At 39.4% G+C, this 22421-nt stretch overlaps 1 protein-coding gene across 1 annotated transcript in view; it reads right to left on the reverse strand.

Moving 5' to 3' along the window:
* Nucleotides 1-3016: 3016 nt before the first annotated feature.
* Nucleotides 3017-22421, reverse strand: part of PLBD1 (phospholipase B domain containing 1) — a 38830-nt gene continuing 19425 nt past the window's right edge. Inside the window, exons 3-11 of the mRNA XM_083366749.1 lie at nucleotides 20375-20458; nucleotides 19667-19805; nucleotides 14250-14411; nucleotides 11288-11432; nucleotides 7747-7947; nucleotides 7496-7636; nucleotides 6539-6724; nucleotides 5528-5634; nucleotides 3017-3280 (exon numbers count right to left, since the gene is read on the reverse strand). Coding sequence (XP_083222875.1) covers nucleotides 3113-3280; nucleotides 5528-5634; nucleotides 6539-6724; nucleotides 7496-7636; nucleotides 7747-7947; nucleotides 11288-11432; nucleotides 14250-14411; nucleotides 19667-19805; nucleotides 20375-20458 — 1333 coding nt within the window. The 3' untranslated portion in view covers nucleotides 3017-3112. The remainder of the gene's footprint in view (nucleotides 3281-5527; nucleotides 5635-6538; nucleotides 6725-7495; nucleotides 7637-7746; nucleotides 7948-11287; nucleotides 11433-14249; nucleotides 14412-19666; nucleotides 19806-20374; nucleotides 20459-22421) is intronic.

Consider the following 22421-nt stretch of genomic DNA (forward strand, 5'->3'; position numbering starts at 1 on the left):
GCCCCCGACCTCCGTTCATTCCGCCGGGACCTGAAGACCTGGCTCTTCGAGCTCTCTGGCCCAGGCTGAGGATTAATCTTATTTTAATTGGGGTTTTATTTATACAGGGACAAATATAATTTTTTTTAAATTTGTTTTTAACTTTTGTAACTTGTTTTTTTAATTACCCTGTAAACTGCCCTGAGTCCTTCGGGAAAGGGCGGTATATAAATGAAATAAATAAATAAATAAATAAATAAATAAATAAATAAATAAATAAATAAATAAATAAATAAATAAATAAATCTCTCCTCCCTCACCCCCAATCCTTTTTGATAAGATAGACACAACTGTTTACCATACGATTTAGCCTCCAGACCCTTTGTCATGTAGAGCAGAGCAGAATAGAATGCTTTATTTGGCCAGGTGTGATTAGATATACAAGGAATTTGTCTCCGGTATAAAAGCTCCTGGTATACATGCAAAGCAACAGAGTAATAATAATCATAATAATGATACCAATAAGGGGACAGTAAAGAAGATGAGAAGGATAATAATATTACTAGACCCATACAACATGGGTGAATAAACATAGACATAAGACAGTACTGTGAGGATTAGAGTGAGGGCATGAGGGGAAAAAACTGTCCCTGTGTCTAGTTATGGCATGCAATGCCTATCGCACCCTCCCAAGGGAAGGAGTTGAAACAGTTTAGGGATCTGTAGTTGAGGGGTCTGTAGTTATTTTCTTAGTCTTCCTTCTGACCTGGGCAATATGCAGGTCTTCTGTGGAAGTCAGGCTGGTTGCAATTGTTTTTTTCTGCAGTCCTGTTGCAGTCTGTATTTATCCTGTTTAGTTGCTGTACCAAATCAGTGATAGAAATTCAAATGACAGATTCAATTATTCCTCTGTAGAACTGTATCAACAGCTCCTGGGGCAGTCTGAGCTTTCTGAGTTGATGCAGGAAGAGCATTCTTTGTTGTGCCTTTTTGATGATGGTTCTAATGTTAGGTGTCCATTTCAAATCCTGGGAAATTATAGTACCACAAAACCTGAAAGATTTTACTACTGATACTGTGCTGTCAAATATAGTAAGAGGTAGAAGAATAGGAAGGCTCCTCCTAAAATCCACTTTCATCTCTACATTTTTAAGCATATTCAACTCCAAATTGTTCCGGCTGCACTACAGGGCCAGCTCAACCTCCTATCTATATGCAGATTCATCACAATCTTAGATGAGACCAATGACTGCTATATCATCTGCAAACTTTAATATTTTAACAGAAGGATCCTTAGGGATACAGTCATTAGTATATAGAGAGAAAACAATGGAGAGAGCACATAGCCCTGAGAGGTGCCAGTGCTAATTGTCCAGGTGCTCTAAATGATTTTCCTTAGCTTCACCTGTTGCTTCCTATCTGTCAAAAAGCTAGTAATCCACATACAAGTATGGATAGACACAGCTAGCTGAATCAGCTTAGAGTTATTTTTTTTCTGAAATGGTATTGAATGCCAAGTTAAAGCCTACAAGATTGACCCATGCATAGACCCATGGGAAATGGGATGTGTCAGAATCCATTTATATCATATTCATAAATGTATGTTTCAAACATTATTCCATGGATTCTGCCATCTCCCGAAGAGGAGAGAATGAATGTGTATTGAACCAGTATTAGGCATTTCAAAGGAAAAGAGAAGCCTTTTGAACTGGGGAAACAAAAGGGGGGGCTAGCATCTGGCTTGTGTCAGGGAAGAGAGCAATAAACATAAAAGGTCCTAAGTTCCTTTTTCCCACGAGAGGGTTGATACGAGGTAAATGATGGGGGACTGACCAAATGGGGTTAGGGGGGGTTAAACCGGGAACTTTTTATAAGGGTTTAGTTCATGGGACAATATTAAGTCCTGTCTTGTATTCCTACTACCAAGCATGTCATAGTAAAGATTCTTTTTGGACTAAATTTGACTCCAAGAGTTTTGTCTTCCTAAGATGTGGTTTGGGGTGGGTCCTGACAGGATGATAGTAGAGCATTTGAAGCAACAAGGGACATAGCACATATCCTGTGATATATTAAAGATGTGGGTGAAGATGAGGACCAGTTGTTCAACATAGGTTGAAGGAATTACTCCATCTGGAACTGGTGCTTTTCTAATCTTGTTTGTTCTTCTCTGCACACTTTCCAGATTCAACATCCTATTTGTATCATGGTGATCAGAACAGGATGTAATATTTCAAGTATGGTCTCACATTCTGTAAAACCGTATATCATTTTTTGTTGTCTTGACACTATCACTATGTTGATGCAGTCTAGGATTGCATTGGGTTTTTTGGTACCTCCAACATATTGCTGGCTCATACTTAAATGGTGGTCCACCAGGACCTAGATCCCTCTCATAGTTACTACTGTTGACTCAATTACAATTCAGGTACTGTACTTGACAGCGGTAGGCAGCCAGTACAGGGTTTGGAGTACAGTTTTAATATGCTCCTAATGGCAGATGCCAGTTATTAACCAGGGCACTGCATTCTGAATTAATTGAAGGTTCTGAATGATCTTCAAAAATATCCCTAAGCAAAGTACATTTGAAGTAGTCCAAGGAAGTGATGAAAGTATAGAATGCTGTTGCATGGTTCTTTCACTCCTGATAGGACTCTAAATACTGCACTAACCAGAACTGGGTGAAAGCATAAATCTGGTTATAGTCCTCAGTTGCTCTTCAAACAGCCATAAATCCAATAGGTTTCTTCCATCCCAATGTGATCTTTTGGAGGCAATGCCTCCCCATCAAGAGACAGTGTCAGAGAGCTATTATTTTTCAACAACTCCACCCTGAGATTGCTGGAAATCTCTTTAAGCATCTGCCAGAATTCATCTAGAATCAACAGTCACTTGTAATACGTCATCCTAATCAGACTATTTCTTCCATAGAAATCATTTATCTGAAATGAACAAAATCCAAGGGCTATATATGCTATTATGCCCATACCTACTTGCATATATCAGGCTTTCTCTTTCTCATAAGAAGCCAAGGGTAAAATCAAGGTATATCCAGGTCAGTTTATTTGATACAGCAGAAAAAATGTAAACACAATTAATTTTCCTGCATATGTTAAAATCCTCAGATACAGATTATTCACAGCACTGGTTTCATAGTAACAAAATCAAAGTTATATGACTCCGGTAGACCCTGGTGCTTTGTCTGGTTGAAATGAACCCAGCTGAAGACAGGTAGGTCTTTCTCCACAGGTGGCCCATTGATGGCATAGGCTGTAAACTTTGCAGCCATACTGATATCTGCTACCTATACAAAATTTTAAAAAAGAGAAGAAAAGAAGGGGTAGATGGATATTTCACAAATATAAAATGCACAAATTATTTCTGAAATTTCCTTCAAATATGAATAGGTCATTTTAATTCATGCTTTTTCTGCTTTCTATGTGACATTAAAAGAAAGCAAAATCATTCAGAAATGGCCCAGGACAATCCAAACCATGTTAACTGAATCACATATGCCCCAAACCAGGCCCCTTTATACAGCAAGGTGAATGAAGACCAGAATGGAGATACTGAGTTATACATTTGATACTGGTGACATATGATTTTGTGTATTTTAATTTTGTGTAAAGCAGGGAGAGAGGCCTGAGTAATTTCCTAGATTTAAATAAAAAGGGAAAGCTGGCACATGAGGATGCATGACAACAAATTTGGATTCATCCAGGTTTTGTCTTGAGCTGACTTTATGAGCAGATTATCTATCAAATATTAAGCCACATTGCCTAGCAATGAAAGCATGGTGAAATTTCAACAACCAGCCTCCTTAGTGAGAGAATCTTAACAATTGTCCTATGCTATTTCTTCTCTGCCAAAGATACCCAGTCTTGTAATGTGTTGTACATACAGCTATCTTTGAAAACCATCCAGAACCAACAACTGGTGGTGTAGTAGTATTGGGAATCTCTTGTGATACCCATGAGACACTTTATTTCATGAGCTCCACTGACTGACTTCTGGGTATAAGTCAAGTTGCTGGTTATCACCTATGAAACCCCTCCTAGCATAGGACCAGGATATTTGCAAGGTGGCCTGCTTCCAACAATATTTCTCCTTCCCACACATTACAATTGGAAGGGCATATCCATATCCCTTCCTTGAAACTGTCATATTTTGAGACCTGAGATGTGCCTTCTCAATGGTGGCTCTTTTTAGAATAATCTTCCCCTCAGCATAAGTTGGCTGCAACCTGCAAGCCATTACAAAGAAGGTTAAGACCAAGCTAATACCTCAAGCCAGAATGAGTAGAGTCCCCATCCATAGGAGTTATACTACACTTCAGCTGTGTTTGCCATTTATTGCCTATATCGTTTTAATGATATAGATTGGGATTTTTCTGTTTGTTGGTTTTGTCTTTTTCTTTCTTTTTTTAATGCCCTTCTGTTCATATTTTCCCCATATTTCAATTAACTCTTTTAACTATTTCCTCTCACAATTCTTGCTATTTCTCTTTTTGACATCCTGAAGTAAAAAGTGAGTGATTACAAATATCTCAATGTTCTGTTCCTGTATGAGTCTTCCGTACTATTGCAAAATAGATGGATAAAAACAGTGGTGAGATTCAGCCAGTTCGCACCATTTCAACAGAACTGGTAGCTAATTTTTTATTGCCCAGGCCCAGAATAGACTTCCAGAAGCGGCATCCACACAGAGAACCAGTTGTTCACATATTTGAATCCCACCATTGGTTAAAAATGACAAGTCAATGTTCAAAATTTCTGAATCTTCCTTCCAGAAAATCAAATATTGTAGACTACACACATGAATGAAGGTAAATATACATGTCCCATGAAAATGTTGCAGGATCCAATCTGAGTCAGTTATCAGAACCAAAGTTTCATTCTTCCAGGGTTTTGGGCTGATGGTGGCTCCCCCATGATGGGACTCCAAAACAAGCCTGAAAACTTGGGAGAATAATCCTTTTGTCCCTTTTGTCAGTTTGGATCCTGTAACGTACACACAGGTTAAGAATGAAGACTATGATATTCCTTAGTCAAAATTAATTTCTCAAGAATAGGAGTGGCTATGGCTCTTCCAAGGGTTACTAAACTACAATTCTGAACTTCTACCACAGTTAGCCAGCAGGGTGGTTAGGACTACAAGAGACCCCTTGCCTCTATCTTAAAGGGAGAATTAAATTTTATACTGTACTAGTCTATATCGTGAAGCTGGAATAATTTTCAGGCTGCCTCTGCAATAGCTATACTTTACAGTCCTAACACTGAAACAAGTATTTACACTGAATCCTCGTTTTATTTTTAACTGTTAATTAGATGAAAGTTGTTATCAATGGAAGTGTGATAAAAATGGTATCAGTGATGGTCAAAGTAGTGTGGTTTTGTCAGCTCCTGGCACCTGCACTTGAATGCACAAGTAATTACAGGTGCATATAATGATGTGCAGGGGGCGGGGCAGGTATTGTGTATGCAGAATAATATGAGTTAACTCAACCTCACAACTATCTATAGTGGGGCAATATCTTTAAAGGAATGTTTACCTTAGAATCATAACACCCAGCTGGAACCGGAGACTTGTGGCTCAAGTCTTGTCGACAACAAATGGTATTGCAGGGATTGTGTTTTGTGTACGGATCTTCCTTATAATCTGGAAATAAAGGGGAGAGGATAAGTTTTTGCTCTCTTGCTTAACTATGAATGAACCTTGTATCTGTACAGTCAGAGGTCTGTCATTTGATTCTTGCCTCTCCTTCAAAGAACTCGGAGACATTTCTTGCCACCCCAGTTGGATTTTTTCCTATGGAGCAGGTTAGAATAAGAGAGTAGAAAAGAGGGTCTGCTCTGAGAAGCTGTGTAAAGATAACTAATTAAAATTTGGTTCCTATCACTCATGGACTTGGAAAACATATCTAAATGTATCTAAAATGTAACAAAGTAACAGCTTTGTTCCCTATGCCATCTGGCTGGTAAACTCACAAGATTCATTTTTCTCACCATGCACATCTATACATAATCTGAACTAGACTGTGTTGTTTCTCTGTGTCATAGAACATGTGGTTATGTGGGTATATGCAATTTTTTGGTCATATTTATGTAGTGCAGGGGTAGGCAACCTCGGCTCTTTTATGACTCATGGACTTCAACTCCCAGAATTCCTGAGTCAGCTGACTCGGGAATTCTGGGATTTGAAGTCCATGAGTCATAAAAGAGCCGAGGTTGCCTACCCCTGATGTAGTGTTTATTGGAGGTGGTGACCCTTTGAGACCTGTATGCAATGCAATTTGATTTTAATGTATGCTGATTAGTGTACATTTAAAGTGACAAAAAAGTTTTCTGTTCTGTTCTGTTCTTCATCAGGCATTTAAAATTCAACATTTCTTTGTTTATTTTAACAAGATTCAACAGATAATGGCTAAGAGTTTCACAGTTTAAGTTTGGGAAAATTGACCTGATACTGCTATTGCAAAAGAAATATTTGTTAATGAGTTTTTTTATTATAGAAGAGAAAATAATCTAAAAACAAATCAATAGAAAAATTTAAAATGACATACTATTATATCTCATGATGTGCTTCATGGACTCCATATCAGTTACTTTTCCTTGGTCCCGTCGGAAGATTTTAGCTCTTGGAGCCATTTCATAAGAAAACTCCAAACCATACCTTTGAACATATTCTGTATATCCACTCATATTGTAAATTACTTTATGGAAAGGGATGTTGTAGGAAGGCCAGTATCCTGTCAAAACAAGGCTTTACCAGTAAATGAATTCACCTGGAGCTTTTGTACATTGCTTGTATTCAGTTGCAAGTACTATATGTCAAAATTGAACAGTCCTCTCTCAACAGAAGCGGAGGGATATGACATCTCCAGTCTACAACACAGTCCTTTCAACAGTTCCAAGAAGGCTCCACATACATTTGCATCACTCAGGTGACTTGGAGGACACAGATAAGCCTCCACACAGCATTAATGACTAGCTAAAAGAATGCAAATGAACAGCTGTCTGCAAGGAGTATAAAACTTTCCATTCCCCACCATCCAGTCAGAGCTGAAGAAGCTTCTTGGATGAAAAGCGAAACATCTTCAAAGAAAAAACAAGAAAGTCCAGTTGCCTTGTGAAAAAAGCAACTTTGGGATAACTATGACCTGGATGACTGAGAATCTCCATAGACACCGAGTCTGAACAGAAGGTGAGCCAAACTAGCATAGTAGAAAAATTTCATAAAAGGAGGTTTCCTTTGGCAAAGCTGAAGTATTTAAGTATTTCAAATTAACCAGAAAAATGTGGATTTACATTGTCTAACATCTGTAGCACAATAGAAATTTGCATTTAGTGCTAAAGTGTCACACACGCATAATTTCTATAAATAGAAATTTTGAATTCCTGATAAGTTGCAATTACTAATGTTGAGATTATTTGCAATTTCTATTAGGAAGTTTAAGCTGAGGTTATTTATCTTTGGCCCTCTCCCCTATTCCATTATTCCAAAACTCTTACATATTTACCATTACGAAGAACTTTTGTTTGATCTGAATATTTTACAAGTTTGGGGATCTGTTCAACGATATAAAGAGTCCCATCTTCAAGGCTTCTTTGTAATTTGATCTTTTTTGTGTCAAGTATCATATACTGGTTATTGTAGGTACCTAAAGAGCAGTGAGAAAATAGTTAAATCTTTACCGTGCACACACACACACACACACACACACACACACACGAATCATGGGTGAAAAGATTCCCATTCAAATATACCAACCAGAATTTTCTTTTTCAAAGGTTTGGGCCCAGGTCTTTCCTGAATCTGCCATCATATTGGCAATACGGACTCTCTCCCATGCAAAGAGGCTCTCGGGTACCACTTGTTTAAGAAGAAAAAGGTTGTATACACTGTTTGTGGTCTGCAACATAATCAATCCACTGCCAAGTATGTAAAAGTCATCAAGGGAAACCAAAAGGCCTGAAACAAGAATTTTCAAAAAGTTTCTTATTCAAAAGGAAATCCTTCATAATTTTTTTATTCTAATGCTTTATTTCCAGAATGAAGGAAATTAAATAGATAAAAACAAAGACTCTACAGCAACAGCAGCACCAGAATCAACTGATTATAAATGAAAGAAAAACTAAATTCAGCTAAATAATATATTCAACAATGAGACTCTGGAAGTGGTGAACTTTTCCATACTGGAACTATCTGTGAAGAGATTAAAGTTTATCTGTCAACAATTGTGTCTAGAAATGTGGATTGGGCAGGACTGGACAAGTCTCCAAAGAGGCTTTTCTTGCAGTCTCTCCAACACAACACAATCAGGTAAAGACCTTCTTAGTGGTGTTATTTATATGGGACCATTCATTTGCACAACATGAATGTCCTTTCAATCAGAATAGATCTGTGGAAGGGACCTTGGAGGTCTTGTAGTCCAACCGCCTGCTCAAACTGGAGACCCTATAGCAGTGATGGTGAACCTTTTATAGACCGAGTGCTGAGCTCCCCTTTTATTCTCTTATCTAAGTCATTAATGAAAATATTGAAAATTGAAAATAGTGAAAATATTGAAGAGTTCTGGGCCTAAGATGGAGCCTTGTGGTACCCCACTGCTTACTTCTCTCCATGTGAATGTAGTACCCCTGAGGATTACTCACTGAGTACAGTTTGTCAGCCAGCTAGAGATCCATCTGGTGGTGATGTTGTCTATCCCACTTTTTTCTAGCTAATTTGAAGAGTACTGAGCCTAAGATGGAACTTTGTGGTACCCCAGTGCTTACTTCCCTCCATGTAGATGTAGTACCATTAAGGACGACTCGTACTGTCGTACGATTAATGTAGTACCCTTAAGTACGGTTTGTCAGCCAGTTACAAATTCATCTGGTGGCAATGCTATCTATCCCACATTTTTCCAGTTTACCAAGAAGTAGGTTGTGCTACTTTGTTGAATGCCTTGCTGAAGTCTAAGCATATACTATGTCCACAGCATTTCACTGGTCCACTAATTTAGCCACTCTATGAAAGAATGAAATAAGATTGGTTTGGCATGAACTCTTTTTAACAAATCTGTGCTGGCTACTAGTTATAACTTATTTGTTTCTAGATGTTCATAGATCTGCTTTTTGATTATTTTTTCCAGTTTTTCCCCAAGTATTGATGTTAGGCTGATCGGCCTGTAAATTCCTGGGTCTGTTTTTCCCCCCCTTTTTTTGAAGATGGGAACACATCAGCTCTTTTCCTCTCCTCTGGTAGTTCCCCAGTGCTCCAAGATATTTTTTTAAAGATATGGTACAATGGTTCTGACATAACATGTGCCAGCTCCTTCAGAATTCTGCAATGTAATCTATCAAGTCCTGGTGATTTATATTCATCAAGGTCAGACAGGTGTTCTCTTACCATTTTCTTGCTTATTTTAATTTTTATTTCTAGTCTGCCTTTTTACAGTTATGTTTTTGTTACATTGGGCTATAGTTTTGTTTTTTGCATGAAGACTGATGCAAAGAATGAGTTAAGCAGCTCTGCTTTCTCTCTACTACCTTTTACTTCCTTGCCATCTTCTTTCTCTAGTGGACCGACCGTTTCCCTGAACTTTTTCAAATGTTGAAAGAAACTTTTTTTTAAATTGTCGTTGAGTTTTGTTGCAAGTCTTTGTTCATTCTGAGCCTTTGTTTTCCTGACTTCATCTTTGCAGATTTGGGCTATCTGCTGATATTCTGCCTTAGTTATGTGTCCCTCTTTCCATTTTTTGTACTTCTCCTAGTATCTTTCCATCAGTTCATTCCAGTCATGAGTTTCATCCCACCAAGTTTCATTAATGGCAACTATATCATCTCTGCCTTCATATACTAATACTAATGTTTGTTCATATACTAATACTAATGTTTGTTCCCTAAACGTTGAGTGTTAGTTTATAGGTATTTGCAGTGCTTTTTTGTAAGAAAAAAGGTGCTGGAACTCACATTTTGTTAATCTTTTATTTATCTTTTGCACCACATGTCAGTTGTGTAACGAAACATAGTGGTCGTCGCCCACAGTAAGCACTCAGTGTGCAACCACACGACCAATCACAAGCTGAGCAGTGCCACAAGCTGAGCAGCTGGATGAAGTACGCATGCATTGGAGTTGACACACAAGTAGCCTACATGCACCATTTTAATGATTTTGCCGCCAACCTGCTATGCTCGACAGGGTAACTCAAGTCCACATGGACCAAACATCAAATTTTCAAAAGTTACTTTTAAAACTTGGAAAATCTGTTAAAAAAGGTGCCAGAACTCCGTTCCAGTGAGTTCTATGACAAAAAAAGCACTGGGTATTTGAGTCCTTTATGGCTCTTGGGTTTCTTATATCTCCTACTTTGTAACTGGGATTTCCATCTTTTTCATCACTCTCTACTTCATTCTGTTTTTCTTTTTTATTTCTTCTTTCTCTTTACTCCCTACCTCCTTATATGATTCATTATCTAGTGGTTTTTGCTTGGAATTAGGTTCTAAAGGTCATGAATATTGGGGCACCTCCCCTCAATTTTTGTTTAAAGCCCTTTTGATAAGATGAGGCAGTCGCTTTCCAAATATATTCTTTCCAGTTCTTGTAAGGTCAGTCCATCCCTTGCCAGTAACCTTTCATCTAGATAATACAGACCATGATCCATGGACTTTCAACCCCAGGCATGTTAAAATCCTATGATTCTGTGTTAATTTTAACAAAATACATGTAGAATTATTCACAAGACCAGCCAAAAAAATGTACTCTCTTTCAGTCCATCTCATGGTTTGAGGAATGATTGCCACATGTGAACTATAGGGGTGAAGGAGGATTAAAGATGGATCTAACTATTCCTGTTTCATTTTGTGATACATACAGTCCTAACTTTCAGGATGGGAACATATTAGATAAAGGACTGCAATGCTGCATATTTGCCCCTAATTTCGACTCACCCTGGGAAAAGCTCTCCTTGCTTTTCACCTCACAAAAGACACCACAAAAATGATTTATTTTATTACTTAAGATTCAATTCTAATTTAGACATCTGTACAACTGAAATGTAACTGTCTTTGTGTTGTGTCCAAGTACTTTCATATTACATTATAAAACTCTACAACACTCTTCTGATTGCAGTGCTGTTGAGCTATGTTGGTTTATCTTCATCTAGCATAGACAATGGAGGATGGTATACTCCAAATATGAATGGGGAGAAATTTGTTTGGTTTATGTCTCTAAGTTCAGTGTGTGCATAGAGGTCCAACCTGGAAAAGGCTTTAGCTTACAGACAAACAAAGAAACACATATGGCATGTTTCACTCATCTAAATTACCTGGATAACTGCTGAAAGAGGCACGTCCTGTCTTTGTCTGTGGGTCAGTAATTTTGAAGTCCCAGTGTTTATATATTCTCAAAGTGGCAGCATATGTGAACCAACTAGAATGAGCAAAATAGATATTCTCATATCCAGGGAGGACCTGAGAAACAGAATGAATTACCGTAATTATCTATAAATAACAGACAAATCACTTTTGTTTTCCTTTTATGGAACTTAACATTTAAAAATCATATTATTAATCGTTGGTTAGTATTTTTAATAGCCTGCATACAACTAGTGGTGTGAATTAAATATTAGTAGAAGAACTAGCTTTACACAATTTTGAAGGTGTTGCAAAAACTAAGGATTTAGAGAGAGACAAAAATGTGGGTTTTTTTTCCTCCTGCTTCTATCCATTGGATAAGAATAAAAAAGAAAGAATGGAGGGCAGGCGGGCCCCCACTGTATTCAGCAAACCTATGGAACTGAGAAGTCATGAAAACTTTTCAAATTAGCTTTCTTAGCATGCCTTGCACAGAATTAGGACACCATCACTGGCGTGCTTGTGTGTGAAAATTGGCAAGATGGCAGATGCAATGGTGCAAACCAAGCCCACCTCTTTTGTATGTGTGTGGTCTTATCTAACCTCAGGTGAAGATCTGTTCAAAGGAAAGGAATAGCAGTTGAAAAAGGCTGCCTACATGGTCCCTGATGATCATACACTTTCAAAGATAGGACTTGATGGCTGTTTACACCAAATGATTTTATTGTACAGAGACTGTAATGGTATGTAAGAATGACTTTGAGACAGGAGAAGGAACATAGCTCAGGGAACCCAGCAGATAAGAGGCAGTTTAGCCTGCAGCAGGGATGTGGGTGTGGCAAGCATCTCAGAAGGGACCCTGCCTAATTTCTTGGACTGTAAAAGCAACCGGGGAGAAACGTACTTTCAGACTTGCAAGATTCTGTTGATGTAATCTTACAATAAAGTAGAATTCATTCACCTGAACTTGCTTCCTTTCTGAACTGTCTTGCAAGGCTGTCAGAGACCCCTGGGAGCAGGCAATCTCAAATTTATCCAGATCATTAGCTATATCAGGTTTTAAAATTCCAAATAAAACCTTGAATTAAATTTGAAAGCCAATGAGTAACTAGTGTCATGGTTCCAATTAAGGAGGCAGATCAAAGAACACGGCATGATTATTTATTCCAAAAAAGTCTATAATAATTAGAATGGAGCAACAGCACTCATGGATGGATGCCAGAATCTGAATTCTCCTCCCTTTAACCATCATATCATACAGAATCTCCCTCCCTTAATTACACATCATGAATCACATTCACCATTTAGTTTAACACACAAAGTTTCACTTCTCTTCTGAAGCACGCTCTTATCTTCTCAAAACATCTGGGTTGAATTCCTCCTGCGCTTTAGTGATTCAAAGCCAAACAGTTAAAGCAAAAGGTTGCCTCTTATATTGTCAGTGCAAAAACATCAATGTTTGCAGCATTGACAACTAGTACAGCTCTTGCAGTGACGGTATTATCTGAGGAAAATAAGAAGCACCCATAAGACTCAAGCCACTGTATTCTGGACCTGCTGTAGCTTTCAAGTAGTTTTCAAAAAACACACCATGTAAATTGCATTACAATTGTTCAGTCGAGAAGTTACAGTGAACTGGTTTTCGTGATCTGGGAATGTTTGGAATTGAGACATAAAATGGAATTATGTAAAGGCCTTCCTAGTCACAGCTGACACCTGCAAGCAGAAATGGACCCTCAATTTATGAACCTGTCCAGTCTAGAGGAGTGCAACCAGAACTATTAATTTATTTACTTTTTTAAGACCACCCATCTCATCATAATGGGTCTGGCTAGCCAACAACAATTAAAAATAATACAACCTAAATAGCATAACAACCAGTGTACATTCATCAGACAGGGTAAAACTAGAAGCAACATCACAAACCAACATTGAAACAACCATTTTATGGGCATCTGAACCCCAAGAATTTAAAGAAATAGAATCTTAGGACTGAAGGAACCTTGGTGATCATCTAGTCCAGACATGTCAAACTCGTGACGTCACGTGATGTCACACGACGTATCGGGACTGTTTTGCCATTGCTGGCAATGGGGTGGGTGGCAGTTTGACACCCCTGATCTAGTCCAACCCATTGCTCAGTGCAGGAATCTAGCTCCAAAACATTTGAAAAACAAATATATGTCTTAATTTCTTCAGTATATTCTACAGTGCCTGCCATTTAAATCCAATCTGCTAAAAATGCATCTAAAATTTATGGTTTCTCATGCTACCTAGTAATGTGTGAAACTTGGGTTTCCCTAATTTCATGTTGGATTCACATCCTGCATTAAATTGAAAAGCCTCTGATTAAATAGAATTAGGCTACTTTTAAGCTGTTGAAAGAGATGAATCAATGTTTGTGGGTTGATGACTTCCTCCTTCCTAATTCAGCTGGTTACAGCAGTGCTCCTGAAAATCCAGGTAATGAGAATAATGGAAAATAAGCAGGTTGTGTTGACAATGCATTAATATTTGTACTGCTTGAGTTGTGCTGTAATCAGTTTCATCAGTCCTTGTAATCCTAAAATAAAATTTTAAAAAATGCTACTGCTCTCATGTCAGGGTAATGATTTAAAGGCTAACCAGCTGGTGTAATATAAGGTGGATGATGCAATGATAGGAATGATTCAGCAGGGTCTGTGTCTGTGTCTGCAACCCTTTAAGAGAGTGAGTATAAAAGGGAGGGCTTTTGCTGGAATGTCTCTCTCTCTTGTACATTTCCTGCTGTAACTGCTGTGTGTTGGAGTTTGCTGTATTACCACATGTATGTATTTTGTTCCTAGTGTATATTGCAGATAGTGTAGATACACCATTTTTAATAGACCACTGTTTACTGTATTTACTTCTGGGTTATCTCAGGGCAATAAGACTGTGCATGCTCTGACATCTCACCTTGATTAAAGCTGAGCAATGACCCATATCCCATTGATATATCCTGGAAACATCTGGCATAGAACGAAAATAACTTTTTCTTAACTGTGAGCTTAAGGCAGGAATGAGGTCAAGTAGATCGCCAAGTGCATTTAGGAAACTAATTTCAAAGTCAGTGAGAGGCTGAAATGAAAAAGATAACAATATACATAAGATTCAGGTTTATCTACATGAGTTTATCTACATGACAGGCTTAAAGAATCCATGCCTAACCATGAAAACCTAAAGAGCAACAGCAGTGATGTTTTAGTTTAAACATTCATATTAAAATTAAAATAAATAGTAGTTCATAAAGAAAGTTCATAAAGGAAATTGGATCTAAAACTGATTTACCAGACATGCTTTATTCAGACAACTTTACTGATTAGTATCCTATTTAGAGATAACCAGATACAGGACAAAGGAATATTTGTTCCTTGATAAGATTATACAATGAGTGAGCAAGGGAATTTTTTTGATTCAGCCCCTGCAGATGTGAGGCTTCTGAGTAAAGAGTCAGAGTCCTTATCAGCAGATTCTGGTAGCTCAAAGTGCTCCATACAGGTAGTCCTTGAGCTTCCAAGTCACTGCCGCACAGGTGAGAGACAAACTGCCCTGTTTTGTTGCCTTAACAAGATTGCACAGTGCTGCAGAAATGGAGCCTGCTCATTACATTTGCATGTCGCAATGGCCATAAAGTGTCTGGATCCTAGTAGGGTGGGAATCAGGCTTAAGGACACCTTAAGGACAGTAGGGTGCCATTGTGAGAGAGAAATTCTTGCAGAGACCCAGTGGGCAGGAGGAGGGAGAAGATAGTGGCACTGCAGCATCAATGCGGTTGATTGTAAGGGAGAATGAATATGGGGCATTGCAGCAGCCATAACTCATAATTAACTTTTGGGATACCACCATAATTTCAAACAACTGTTAAGCTATCAAGTGTAAGTCAAGGACTACCTGTATTCATTCCTTGATAGAGTTTCCATCATAGAATAGCCAGAGAAAAATACAGTCCGGGGAAGGTTGGGGAGAGAGAATTTCCTGCCTGTTGCCTTGTCCCACATGCCCCAATACAAAAGCACTCAACAGGAGGTGGTGAGTTCTGTCATTCTCGATAGGCAGCAAGTGGGGCAAGCAACAACCAGAAGGCGGGAGAAAAAGAGGAGCTCACCCCTACACTGATGCCTTAGCACACCAGCTGAAGCAAGAGCTACAAACCAACGCATGGTTTGTGGCTCATCAGAAAGAGCTGACCATGAGGGAGGGGTTGGCATAGAAGGGGGATAAATTGTATATCCCAGACCACCTGCAACTGCAAGTCCTGCAACACAGCCATGATGCTACACAGGCAGGCCACTTTGAGTTCCTGAAGACACTGCATCTTGCTAATCGTCAGTTCTGGTGGCAAAAGATGAAGAAAGACATCTATGTGGAGAGCTGTGTTGTTTGTGCGGCCAGCAAAAGATTACCAGAGAAGAGTCCAGGGCTGCTGCAGCAAGTGGCTGACCCAGCCAGACCTTGGAAGGAGATAGCCATGGACTTTATAGTGGAGCTACCGGAGAGTGGGGGGAGCACCATGATTTGGACTGTGATAGACCTGTTTTCCAAATAGGCCCACTTCATCGCCTGTACTGGCCTCCCCTCAGCCAAGAAACTAGCGAAGGTGTTTTTTGCAATACATCTACCGACTGCATGGAGCACCTAAATGCATCATTTCAGATCACGGGGTCCAGTTTACTGCTAGGTTCTGGAGAGAGTTTGTGAGGATGATTGGGTCCTCCCAGGGGCTCAGTTCTGCTTTTCATCCAAGTACAAATGGATCTGCAGAACAAGCTAATGCTATAGTGGAGCAGTGCCTGCGCTGCTATGTCAATTACCAGCAAATGAACTGGGCAGAGTTGTTGCCATTTGCAGAAATGGCATATAATAATGCAGTACATAGTAGTACTGGTTTCACTCCTTTTAAGTTAGCAGCAGGGGTGGAATTCGTGCTAATGCTAGAGTGCCCATAGGAGCCTTTCTCCTCAAGCACCCTAAGCGATTGAATGGGTTTGTTCCAACGGGTCTAGAGTGATGCAAAGAAGGCTTTAGCTAAGACAGCTGAAAGTAAAAAAAACCAGGCAGTTAAGAAACGAGCTCCCCAGGAGACATTCCATATAGGGGATAAAGTGTATCTGTCTACAAAGTATCTTAAGCTGAGACAAAGTTGCGAGAAACTAGGGCCGAAGTACATAGGTCCTTTTCCCATAATAAAAGTCATTAACCCAGTAAGAGTAGAGCTAAAACTACCAAGGTTGTTGGGCAAAGTGCACCCAGTATTCCATTGCAGCTTACTGAAGCCACACAAGGGATTAACACTGAGACCAGTAGGGACAGCGGCTCCACCCCAATAGTGGAAGAAGGGGAAATGCATTATGAGCTTAAGTGAATCCTCAATTCCAGAAACCACAAAGGGAAACTGCAGTACTTAATCCAATGGGAGGGTTACTCAATGTCAGAATCTAGATGGGTAAAAGCATAGCACATAAAATCGGATTGTTTGGTAAAACAATTTCACACCAAATACCCCCAGAAGCCAGGACCAATACAAAAGAAAGATAAGCATTGATGTGTATTCTTTTTGTTTTCCAAGTTCCCTTTCCTTCCAATGGGGCAACCTGTCAAGCTACGAAACCTACTGTCTTTAGAACTGCTGTATGCTTCTAGCTTGCCAACAGTACAGGAGGGAAAAAGGGGAGAATTTTGGGTCCACTGGTGCTACTTATCCACGTGAGAGCCAAAGCCATTGAACAGTTGTTTTGGTGAACTAAAGTTTCTTCTCATAATAATTGCTGGAAAATATATTGGACAATGTGACCTGAACTGTCAGAGAGGGAAAGGAAAATTTCACTCTTTTAATTATCTGCTTCCCACCATTTTCTCAGAGCTAGCTTCTTTTCTATCGATTTGCTAATGCCTAATAAATGTAACATTAAAGAATGCAATGACTCTGGTGTTTTACTTCGTTGGGCTTCTCAGCTGGAACTTGACATTAGGTAGGAGCCAGAGAGAATTTAATTCATTTGCCAATATTAAAATTGGAGAACAAACAAAATAGCTGGGTGTATACATATAAGTCTCCAAATATAACTACCATATTTTCCGGCGTATAAGACGACCGGGCGTATAAGACGACCCCCTACTTTTAAGAAGTTTTTCAAGGTTTTTTGTCTTATACGCCGGAAAATACTTACATGCCCTGCCCTCCCTGTCCGTCGCAGAGGAGGCGAAGGCCCAACTGGCCCCGCCGGCCCTCCCGCTGCTCCCGCGCTTATGCCGGCCCCCGAGGCGCAGCGTTTCCCGGGCAGCAGGCAGTGCCGGAGGGCAGCTGCCATCCCACCACGGCCGGTGCCCCTCCCGCTTCCCCCCCCAGGCCTTGAACTTCTCCCATTCGGCGCAGGGCGGGGCAGCTCCGCCCGCAGCCTCTTTTTCATGTGCCGCTTCCCTCTCACCGTTGGCTGAGGCGCGCTCGGCCCAGGCTCCCGGTCCCTCTTCCCGGCTGGCTTTCCGCCCTGCCCCTCATGGAGCTGGACTGGGCATGCAGCCTCTCGGTGTGGCTGCTTTTCCTGGGCAGCCTGGCAGTGCGGCTCCTGCGCTCGGACCTGTTGCTGAGCCGGCGGCTGCTGCTGCGCGTGGGGCTGCTGGCCGTCCTGCAGGTGCTGGGCCATCCTGCCGCTGCCCCTCAGCGCCGCGCTCACGGCGGCTGCCTGCTGGCTCGGCTCGTCCAGCACCGCCCGGCGGAAGCGCTGCGTCAGACGGGAGCAGGACTTCCCTGCCGGCTCCCGTCCGACGCTCTTCCCTCTTGAGGCAGCTGCTGCCTCAAGAGGCAAGAGCGTCGGACGGGAGCCGGCTCTTCCCTCTTGAGGGAAGGAGCAGCCAGGGAGTGCGCACGTGCTCAGGACTGCCCTGCCGGCTCCCGCCAGACGCCACCCACTGATTTTCCGGCGTATAAGACGACTGGGCGTATAAGACGACCCCCCAACTTTTGAGGTGATTTTCATGGGTTAAAAAGTCGTCTTATACGCCGGAAAATACGGTACACATAATTATCCAAATAGTGTTCAAATATCTTATTTTTGTTATTTTAAGAAATCTACCACCTTTAAATATATCATTTAAATACTTAAATCCAAATTCAACAATAAAACAGTACCTGGCTATCAATATAGCATAAAATTTACATATTATTATAAAATCTTTCAATATTAAAGAACAAATATGCTGCTTACTTTGTCCAATAGTTATCCAAAATATGAAAAAACAAGTAGTCTTTTATTTGTCTAACTGGTTTCTATTTTCATTATTTGTAAAGAGTATAATTCAATACTGTTCTCATGATTTTGCCTGGCATAGTGGAAAAAATGAAACAAACTACATATTTTAAAACTGGGTTTTTATGTATATTAACAAATAAGGCACTAAAAAGAGTACAGTCCTACTTACAAGATCAATGCAAAATGTATGCATTTGTTGGGGAAACACTGCCAGTATTTTGCATTGAACAATATTTCTGCCAGTGGCATCACTGGCAAATCATTCTTTATTTTGGTACAGATAAGGCTAAATTAAGGCTGGGGGGGAGAGGGGGATAGATGCTTATCAATACCATGAGGACAAAAAGGATAAGTATTTCCTTCTTTTGAATATGGATTATTAGCCCAACAGTTAATCTTAAATAAAAAATACAGGCAATTATTTGGGTTTACTTCTAGAACTTAAGTACATGCCAATAGTTTTCAACTGTTATGTTACATCTATTTCATAAAAAATGTTTTATTAACATTATATATAGAGTCAAGAAATACTTTTCTGTAAATCGCTTTCAGAAAAATTAATTCAAAGGGGATAAATGCTATTTTCACTTCAAATGATATTGACCCTGATTCCATTAGCCCCACACTCCATATTTTCTTGCAGTGCTGAGTCAAAGAAAGAAAATTTGTTTAGTTATTCATATCTTTACTGTCATGTTGTGCCTGAATATGGAAATAAAGGTGAAAGCTATTTGTATCCAATGAATTCTCCTCCTGCTAATTCACAATGGCAACATCCTGTTGGCTCTAGGAAGGTCACCCAGCCCATACCAAAATTAGACCAATAATGACAGCACCTTCCGTGTGTGGTATAGCAACCGCAGAGAGACTTTCATCTTCCATCTAAGCTTCCTAAATGGTTAGAGAATTCTTAAGTAATGCTCCGCTATAATGCTGTACCAAGTTCTATATCAAATGGAACAGCTGTAACATAAAGGATGTTTTACATATTCAGTATAGAAAGCAGAAAGACTTGGTCTTAACTTGAACCTTAAACTAAACTCTATTTCCCTTTCTGAAAATTAAAGACAACATATTGTTTCTTACTGTCCTTTTCTGCCGTTTAGCCCATTCCACGTTTCCCATGTACAGCCCATCCAGCTGAGCAATAACATAGCCTGTATTTCTCCAGAAGGGGTCATCCTTGTTATTTTTAATCTGTTGCCTGGTCCACTCATCTTGTTTCCTATATAGGAACAAATCTGAGTTTAAGATATATATATATTATCAAAACTACTGAGATTTATATTTAAGGTTTGCTCTATTCTATGACTCAGTGGAACTTTCTTATAAATAAATATGTTTAGGATTATGTTGTCCTCAAGCTATTAAACAATTAAGTCACAGAACAAAGGGCAAACCATACTAATATATGTTCTTTTGTTAAAAAGTGACTACATCAAGTCACCCTTCAACATGCGGCTTTGATAATTTCAAACATCACAGATGACTCTGCTAAATATAATGACCGCTAAACTGCTGGAGACCCTGTCAAAACCAAAAAGGCTTGTGGCATTTTAGAAATGTAGTAAATCAATTATGTCATAGCCTCTCCTTGTACCACATGCTTTAGCTTCAGTTCTTGCAGAGTCATGCTAATTCTGTTTGTCTGCTCCTCATTTAGTTATGTATTGCTGGAGCAAGTGGAATTCGCTTAGTAAAACATTCAATAACTGGGGATTGGTAAAGCCGTATTATGGTACTTGTTTCATTGCTGCTTATGAATGGAATCATTTTTGACAATAGAATACATACTGTATAAAATCTTTAACTTTTTGTTCAATGATGACATTCTTAATCATCACAGGAAAGAGATTTGCAAAATGGTCACTCATATGCCTGAAAGAAATATGCAGGAAATATTTAGTCCGCTTGTTTTGCCTTTCCAATAAGAATATACTGTATAATATACAAATTTGATGCATTTTATTACTTAACTTGTATCTTTAGTACAGCAACAGTTGTGACATTCCAATATAAAGAATAAGAAAAACTGCACATAATTTCATTCTGTATGTGAAATAACAATAAGCAGGTTTCCCACCCTACTCACAGTAACCCTAATTAAAACTATATATATACATTTCAAGTTATTTTTATAAGATTTTCCTAAATTAGCTTGCATCTTCTCTCATTTAGTGCTACAAGCAGCATGCTAATTCTGCCCAATAAACTTGGTTTGCCTTCTCTAAATTATAGGCAAAACAACAAACCATAGAGATAAAAAAATTGAAGAATGAATTCAGAGAATAAAAATAATCTGGAAAGAACTCCATATGGATTTTCATAGTTTGCTCATAGCAAACTCTTTGTCTTCCAAAGGACTTACAGAGGTTTATGAGTAGATTTGCAGATTGAAAGTAGTTGTGTGTTGTCAGTAAAATAGTTACTATTCTCTTTACAACATATGTGTATGATATAATTAAATTAAATGCAGATAATATAACTTTTTCCTTTGTGTTTGTTTCATATGCATTTCCCTCTCCCATGTTAATAATTACTGATATATTTTGCAGGGGAGTGAGGGTGTAGAGAAGGATTTGGGGGCCAGCATGCAGCCTGGGGTCAAAGTGCATCATTGACTTAAAAGTCAGATATCTGAAATAATAGATTTGTACAAAATTGTGGGAGTTGAAAGCCATATATCTTAAATATGCCATGGTTAGGAAACAGTGTAATAGACTGTACTAGATTGCAATGACATTTCAGTAGGAGACTATTTGCCACATTACTGGGTTATTTTTTTAAATTATTGTAATTTAATAATAATATAATATAAAGTTGGAAGGGGCCTTGGAGGTCATCTAGTCCAACCCCCTGCTCAGGCAGGAAGCCCTATACCATTTCAGGCAAATGGCTGTCCAGTCTCTTCTTAAAAACCTCCAGTGTTGGAGCATTCACCACCTCTGGAGGCAGGTTGTTCCACTGGTTAATTGTTTTAACTGTCAGGAAGTTTCTCCTTAGTTCTAGGTTGCTTCTCTCCTTGACTAGTTTCCATCCGTTGCTTCTTGTCCTGCTTTCAGGTGCTTTGGAGAATAGCTTGACTCCCTCTTCTTTGTGGTAGCCCCTGAGATATTGGAACACTGCTATCATGTCACCCCTCACCCTTCTCTTCATTAAACTACACATACCCAATTCCAGCAACCGTTCCCTATATGTTTTAGCCTCCAGCCCCCTAATCATCTTGGTTGCTCTTCTCTGTACCCTTTCTAGAGTCTCGACATCTTTTTTACATCGTGGTGACCAAAACTGGATGCAGTATTCCAGGTGTGGCCTTACCAAAGCATTGTAAAGTGGTATTAGTACTTCACTTGATCTTGATTCTATCCCTCTGTTAATGCAGCCTAGCACTGTGTTGGCTTTTTTGGCAGCTGCAGCACACTGCTGGCTCATATTGAAGTGATTGTCTACTAAGACTCTGAGATCCCTCTCACAGTTACTACTATTGAGCAAGGTACCACCTATACTATACCTATGCATTTGATTTTTCCTGCCTAAATGTAGAACCTTACTTTTTTCACCATTGAATTTCATTTGTTAGATAGTGCCCAGTGTTCGAGTCTGTCCAGATCCTTCTGTATCTTAAGCCTATCTTCTGGAGTATTGGCTATTCCTGCCAGCTTGGTGTCGTCTGCAAATTTTTAAATAGTATTTTCTTGCATTACACTGGTATTACTGGAGATAAGAAAATGCACTCTCTCCTTTGAGCATGTACCCTTGACAAAAAGAGAAGCAAGCTTTGAATGAAATATCACATGCAGCCTGGACTAGTGGCATGCAATACCAACACTACATTGTGACA

Source organism: Vipera ursinii (assembly GCF_947247035.1).
Source record: "Vipera ursinii genome assembly, chromosome: 6".
Lineage (NCBI taxonomy): Eukaryota > Metazoa > Chordata > Lepidosauria > Squamata > Viperidae > Vipera > Vipera ursinii.